Source organism: Porites lutea, chromosome 9 (genome assembly GCF_958299795.1).
Source record: "Porites lutea chromosome 9, jaPorLute2.1, whole genome shotgun sequence".
NCBI lineage: Eukaryota > Metazoa > Cnidaria > Anthozoa > Scleractinia > Poritidae > Porites > Porites lutea.
This window is the reverse complement of record NC_133209.1, coordinates 17,905,868-17,913,367: the sequence shown is the minus strand read 5'-3', so window position 1 is coordinate 17,913,367 and position 7,500 is coordinate 17,905,868. Positions and strand designations below refer to the sequence as shown.

The window sequence follows — 7,500 nt, the reverse complement described above, 5'->3', positions numbered from 1 at the left end:
TTCAACAGTCTGAGAATTATGTTGTAAAACGGACACTGTGGAAATAGAGCACATGTCTGCAGAATTTGAAAGTTCCATGATAGTAATCATAGACAAAACAATAAAAGATATATTTAAGCAATATACCACACTTTCTATGGGTCTACCGGCGTGATAACCCACTTACAATGTTGAGAGGACATGAGAAAAGCTTGTAAATCACTCGCCTGTGGCTTGCGAATGCGCTCACTATCTTAGTTATTTTATAAAACATACTAGACTTGCACGAATCAAACTAAACCTCTTCAATGTAACAAGTACTAACTTTTTTATAACAGTACTTGAATTTGGTTTTTGCTAATTCAGAATTAAGTAAAACCGTTGCCAACTCTGGCATGCAAAGTCTTCGAGTTAAAAAGATTATTTGTTGTTGGTTGTTCAATTGACCACTTGTCTTGCTTTACGCTGAATGCTTGACACACCTGTGTAATGTGTTCCTCTTCTTCTTTATCCAGTATTTTCATGAAATTCTGGAGCTCAGGTATTGAGAAACCGTCCCACTAAAAAGTGAAACATTGCCATTTACACACTGGACTGATTGTTAACTAAATAGATCGTAAAAGCTGTCATATGAAGTACAGGTTTTTCTTAGAGAAGTGGTCATTCATACCCAGGAGGAGAAGGGGTGACAAACACGTATTATCCACCCCTCCCCCGCCAAAAAAAAACTTTACAGAAAGAAACCACACAGATCATACTTGTGAGACCAAAGCTCCAGTACGCCTGTAGTGCCTGGGATCTGCAAGCCGCTCTAGAAAGGGTACAGGCTATGTGTATGGTGTACAGTGTAGACTATACTGATTTCAGACACAACCATTCAGTTTTACTGCTACTAGAAAAGTACAGGTCGCATTAAACTATTTAAGTGGTCTCATTGTGATGCCTTTCACATTAAAGGAGTGTCAGTAGTAAACCGCAAAGCAAAAATTAAGAAATAAACGGACTGAAAACATCCATTATCCATCTTTTGTGCGTAACAATTATAGTTATCTAGTGTTAACTATCAGTGCACCGATCACCTAAATTACTAATCTAGCCATTTTTTCCCCAACATTTGAAAAGAACAATAAAAGGACTTCTGCCTCCTCCCTTCTTTCAGCGAGTACTGTACAGTTCAAGGTCATTATTCGCGCGTTTTTGATTTCTTATCGGGCGTCCAAAACAGAAAGCGCCTATGTCATGTTTATCAAAAAATCTTTTTCTGCAGCGCGTTGCTTGGCATTAAATAGAACTGAGAGATTGCTCTAAGATGAACACTATGTGAATTCTGCCTTCCTTCTTCAATAGTCGTCAGCAGCCTCCTTTTAGTTGGTAAACGCAGCGTGTTTCAGTTTCTTAATTACAAGTCCAAGGACGCCATCTTGTCAAGTGCACTACAACACCAGTGCACCAGTGCACCAGTGCACTGGTGTTTATTCGTACGTAAACGTTTTCTCCGCATCACTAAGTATAGTAAACGCATGTTAAGAGTTTGCTTTCAAACAATCATTATTTAAAATTGTTCTTTAAATCAGAGCAACCCTGAAACTAAGTCATTGCACGAATAGCGTGAGAAAAAGGTACGAATAAAAATAAGAATTAGGTAAATTAAGGCTTTGCTACATGGCAGTGCACCGGTGCACTGTCGGCATGTATATAAAGGGCCTGCTCAAGATAGCTTGTAAACATCGATACTGACATGGGAAAAACTGGAGCTGAGCGATTGCGTGAATCACGCGAGAGAAAGAAACAAAAGAAACGAGAATATAATGCAAGGTTTTACGTGAAGAACAAAGATAAAATACTTAAAGATAGAAAAGAGGAACAAAGAAAGAAGCGGCCTCGCATTGTTGTAGAACAAGAACGTGAAAGTAAAGCACCCAAACCGAACTAGCGGCTTTATAAAGCAAAACAGAGAGCGAGAAAGAAGGCAGAAAAAGAAGAAACATCTACAAATGTTCCTGTTCCACCTATTGCTGTCCGAGGAGCATTTCCTAACAGAACCTCTCGAAAACGAGCTGTCGATACTACGAGAGCATATCTTCCAAGTAGTCAAAGGAAAAAAGTTGCTGTCATTGCTTCTCTTGTGGAAAGTCCCAAAACACAGCATTCTCTCCAGCGACTGGGATATCTGAACTCCCCAGAAAACCAAGAGGACGAAAGAATGGCATCTGCAATTTTAGAGGATGCTAAAACAGCACTTCAGGCAACAAAAAGAAAAAGATCAAACGATGCCTGTGCTGCCACGCACGTCAGTCTTTCATTTCTTTCAGCAAAAAGGGGCCTTGCTTTGTCACCGGAAATTATGATCGGAAAGCGAGTGTGATGTGGATGCTGCAAGATTTGAAGTGGGACACACTAGAAACAAATAGCAGATACGCAAGGCTGTCCGTTATGTGTAAGATGTGCTATGGTTCCCTAGATAAAAAATGGGAGGACTATTTGATTCCAAATAGAGAAAGGAGAACACAAGGAAGCCATGATTGTAAATTAATCATACCGAAAGGACACAAGAATGTTTTTAGACTTTCTTTCTTTCCCAGGACAATAACTGAATGGAACAAATTCCGGAAAGAAACAGTTACCAGTCAAGCTCTCTCTGTTTCTAAAAGTAAACTCTTTTACGTTATCTTTTACTAGCAGATTATAATTTATTAGCTTTTATTATTATCTTGTATATTTTTAGTGTTTGAGAGTTGGTGTGATGTCCCTCGTTGATGTTGCTAACAAAACCATATTTAGATTTAAGTTTAGATAAAACGGGGAAAAATTCCCTGAACCAAAATTCATATCCGAATATGAGAATAATAATAATAGTCATAATAAACTGCAAGAATTTTAAAAATATGTATGTCTGGTAATACTGTACACCAGTTTCTCAGTTTCTTAGCTTGAGGTACTAGTATTGTCTACTACGAATCTTCCCCGGTTTTTGAATACTTCTCCAAACCCCTTGGTATCATCAAAGTACCAAAGGCCAATTTTCATTCTCCCTCACATTCGTGAGAGGTTTCTCAAAGTAATTAAAGCCAGTTTTCCCCTCTTTTTGGACAAATAACACATTCTAAATTTCAGTTTGATGCGGAATATGGTTACTGTAGCCTTCTTGGGATTTGAAATTTGTAGGTCACTAAAATTATGTACTATTATATTTAAATGTAATGAAACTATTTATTAATTTGATTTGTTTCAGTTATTAGAATATTATTGAATATTTGGTGCATAGATGAAGCTTGCAATGCTAGGCAACTGAACAAAGTGAAAGAGGGGGTAATTCAAATGAAACACTGTCTTATTCTAATGATTTTGTCTTAACAACTCAATATCAACAGTCCCAGTGGGGTAAAGAGGAAGAAAATAGCGGCAGGTGTAAGCATAACTGATAAGAAAAAGACTAGGCAAGAGTAATAATATTATTACTGAGGATTCCAAAAGATTCAGTTAAAAGATTTATCACTTACAATGATATCTCCAGTTTCATTTTCCTGAAGTGAAAAGGTATGCCTGAGATCAGCTCCACCCCAGAGTAATCTAAGCACCAGTGGCTTTTCTAAGTCAGACATCCGGCGAAGGATCACTGCAAAGCACAAAATTACAATGTGATATTTGGGGTTAGGTTTAGGCGCGTGGGGACTTCTAAAAGTGACTAAAGGAAAAAAATCTCCAAAAGATCAACTTTCTTCTATAAAATCCCACAATAATTTGGAGTTTTTAGGGTGACCATATATCTTGCCATAGCATGGTCCAGGAAGGACAGGAAAGGGTTAATATTAATATTGTTATCATGGAAAAAGCAATAATATTGACATTGTCTTTAGCAACACTTACTACATACAGGTATTACTGTACTACTGTACATTTAAAACTTGCTATAAATTATGCAACAGAGCCTTTAGCACTGATCAGCAAGCTTAAAAGAACTAACCAATGGAAACAACAAAAATATTGAAAATGAAGTTACATTCATGTATATTACTAATTAATGAAACTCATAAATTTATGTCTTTAAATAAGTTAAACACTTCTGACAAAAGAAGTACACAATTTCATACTGAATTAATAGCAGTGTGCATTTTCTTTGAGTACACAACATAATTTTTTACATTCTAATGTATGCAGGAGATTACACATAAAATAAATTAGTATTTCTTGCTTGCATGCTTATCAAAAATTATCAACACGGGGAAAATATCTTACTATGATTATCTTCTTCTTGGTAACACTCAAACAATGCAAATTTTCTTGGATTGTCAGCCACCTTAAATTTCTTCAAGAGAGCCACAATCACCTTCAACGAGAAAACAAAAGCTTAAGGATACTATGTAAATCAAAGCCACAACTCACAACTCTCCTCCCAGTTATAGGCTTCCCCAAAAAATACATCACAATATTATTATACTATTATTCATTCAAAATATTTCTCGGTATCTGATTGGCTAAAACCAGGGGCGTATCCAGGATTTTTTTTAGGAGGGGGTGCACTCGTCTCTTGCTCTACTTCAACACCAATAAACCACATAGTTTTTTTTTTGCAGAATACCAGATGTATTAGAAACCCGCAGGTCATCTCGGGGAAGGGGGGGGGGGTGGGCACCCCCTGCACCCTCCCCCTAGATCTGCCCCTGAAAATGGCATGCATAATTCATCATTACCAACTACTGCTGACCAAATTTGGAAGAATTTTGTAATAAAAATGTGACTGATGACGTCAATCATGCAGCAAAATTGCAAGATTATTGAACTGTTAACCGAGAAGACCTGGGGGCAAGGTTGAGTTGTTTCGGTGGTGTTACAAAAATGGTGGAACATTTCACTTGTTTCACAAGGAAGAAATAGGCAAACTATTGGCTAAATACACAGCAAGAACAGCAAGAAGACAACTCAACGGATTACATCTGCTTAATTTGGAGAACATTTGCAGAACTGCACAACCCTTTATCTCCTAAACTTGCCGATAAAAATGCACTATCGAAGATGAACTTACATGTAACATCAATAGAGGTAAGCATGTTTTAGATTGTTTTTAAACTAGGAAATATTTTGAATGAATAACAAAACTCTTACAGTTATTGAATTCGGTTTTCATATTATCTGAAAAAAGCTCAATGATGATTTTTTACTCATTTATGTAGCCAACTATTACAATTTCGGCACGCAAATGACCTAACGGCAATCCCCTTTTTCTTGCCGACAAATAAAACTTTTAAAGGCATTTGTTTAGCTCTTGTGGAGACAATTCTTCAAAAAGAGTTGTGAATTCCTTCTGCTGTTGAAACCATTCTGTAAAAAACCCAGTTTTAAGCTAATATTTATTGAACATGTCAGCTAAATAAAGTAATGTAAGACTTAACCTTTTTCACGGTTTCATAGATAAATTTTGTTGAAACGAACAAAGCTTTACCTGCATTAAAAACTTCCAAACCGAATTTCATAGCCTTGTTCATGTTTTTGGGGAACCGTTTCTTTGATTAGTTTGTGACCTTTCTCCGTTTGTTATGGCAGAAAACTGGGAAGCCATTTTGCTTGTAACCTATGTGAGTTTGACTTTCGCTCGGAGGTGAATATAGCACTACTGGATATCCCAAGTTTGAGCAGCCAATCAGAGCATTCGAAAAACGCTGTCTACTTTTAGTATTTACTCCTGTTAAATCCAATAATAATTAAGCCCCCTCAAGCTAGTTCTAATTGCAGCATATTGGAATGAATGATTTATTACCCATATGACGTTTTGATGCTTCGTTAAGAAAAAAACGCTCAACAGTATCTGCAAAACGTATTTTGATCGATCAGCACTGCTAGCTTGTTTTGAAACAATTTTTCTATTTCAGTGTTAAGCCCCCTCAGATGTGCGCCTCTCCATTTATAAGCCCCCCTAAAACCCAATATATTTAAGTGGCAGTTTATAGTAGCCCAGATTGGTAGAGCTCACCCTGAGGTTTTGTTTCTTTCATTTTAACACCTACAAGGCTGTTGCCAAGAGTTCAAGTTGCTGGGTATTATTTGTGGTGGAGAATTGAACTGCTAGTAATTTTTTTGGGTTTTACACTGTATTTTCCTTTTATTTCATATTAAAGTAGCCAAGGACCATGTTCATGAAAGGTGGCCGGGGAAAATCAGGCCCCAGCTCTTAGTGACAGCCCTGCACCTACAGCACTTTTTTGCATCATTTAAATTATGCACATTTTGAATGGTCCACAATATTATCATAATTTTAATTAATTCTTTTGAAACAAATTAAAGTTAACCGTTTTCAGATGTCTTTACAAAGGCAGCACTTTCTTCTCAGTTATTTAAAAACCCCAAGAATTGTTGGCAGACCGGCCCTTATCTGGGCAACTTTATAGTGTATAAACTCAACTCTGAAGCAATGTTTCAATGGAATTACCTCATGAACTGTAGTTTCACTTGTCACATGTAGTGCTTTCACTGTTCCAAGCGGAAGGAAAAATGAGGTCCGCTGAGTTTTCTAAAAGACAAAAATACTAAATAATAACAATCAACATATTTCTATCAATAATAAATGGGTACACCAGTACTTTTGCAGGTTAAGACTGTGTAAATTGCCCTGTTAATTGCAAGGAACAAAGCGAAGTCAAATAAACTACACGTAGTAAACATATGACTATGCACTGACCTTTTGGTCATCTTCATTCTGTCCTCCGACTGTCTCGAATATTGACAGTGGTCTCGCCCCTGCGATGATGTTGATTGGGCGTATTAGGTTCATGTGCACACGTATAAAGCCTTGGTATGCATCTATACCCCTCTAGTAAAATGTAAATTCATTGTAACAGTGAATACATTAAGCTGCCAATATTATGTCAATAGGGGTTGTAATATCCATGATGTAAACAGGGTTCATACTCTTTTGAGCCCTACAGATTCAATGACTTTCCATGGCCTTTTCTAGTTTTCCGTGACATTAGGTTGAACTGTCACTTTCAAAAATTTTCAAAACTCTCCTCCTCTGTTGTTTGTCAAAATGTACAGTGCTCACACTGCTTATTTCTTGTCTCTATCTAATTCTTACATCGTCCATGCTTTGACATCTTCAGTAACTAATCTATACCAAACATAACTATAATTTTCCATGAGAAATGATGTGAACAATATTTCACAAGCATGGGAGAAAGAAAATGTCTGAGTCCCCGACAGGAATTGAACCTATGACCTTCTGCACACTGGTCACATGCTCTACCCACTGAGCTTTGAAGGATTTGTGGCAAGTTGGGTTACATACAAGGTGTGCTTGATCAATGTATAAAATGTGTCCTGTGTACTGCTAGGATCAGCATTGGAAAAATCATCATGTGTATGATAAATAAAGGATGATCATGGTAAATTCAAAGCTCGGTGAAGAAATGAGAAATAATGTGATCAACATGTCATGAGTATGGAACAAAGGAAAAAATTCTGAGTCCATTAAATCCTAGGACCAATTATTATTATTATAATAATTTCAATCCAGACCTGAAAAGTGAA

General features: G+C 36.9%; 1 protein-coding gene across 1 annotated transcript in view; it reads right to left on the bottom strand.

Moving 5' to 3' along the window:
- The window catches only part of LOC140947844 (ras association domain-containing protein 1-like), a 15,804-nt gene that overhangs the window by 1,837 nt on the left and 6,467 nt on the right, over nucleotides 1-7,500 (bottom strand). Inside the window, exons 4-8 of the mRNA XM_073397045.1 lie at nucleotides 6,653-6,784; nucleotides 6,404-6,484; nucleotides 4,216-4,306; nucleotides 3,480-3,595; nucleotides 462-539 (exon numbers count right to left, since the gene is read on the bottom strand). Coding sequence (XP_073253146.1) covers nucleotides 462-539; nucleotides 3,480-3,595; nucleotides 4,216-4,306; nucleotides 6,404-6,484; nucleotides 6,653-6,784 — 498 coding nt within the window. The remainder of the gene's footprint in view (nucleotides 1-461; nucleotides 540-3,479; nucleotides 3,596-4,215; nucleotides 4,307-6,403; nucleotides 6,485-6,652; nucleotides 6,785-7,500) is intronic.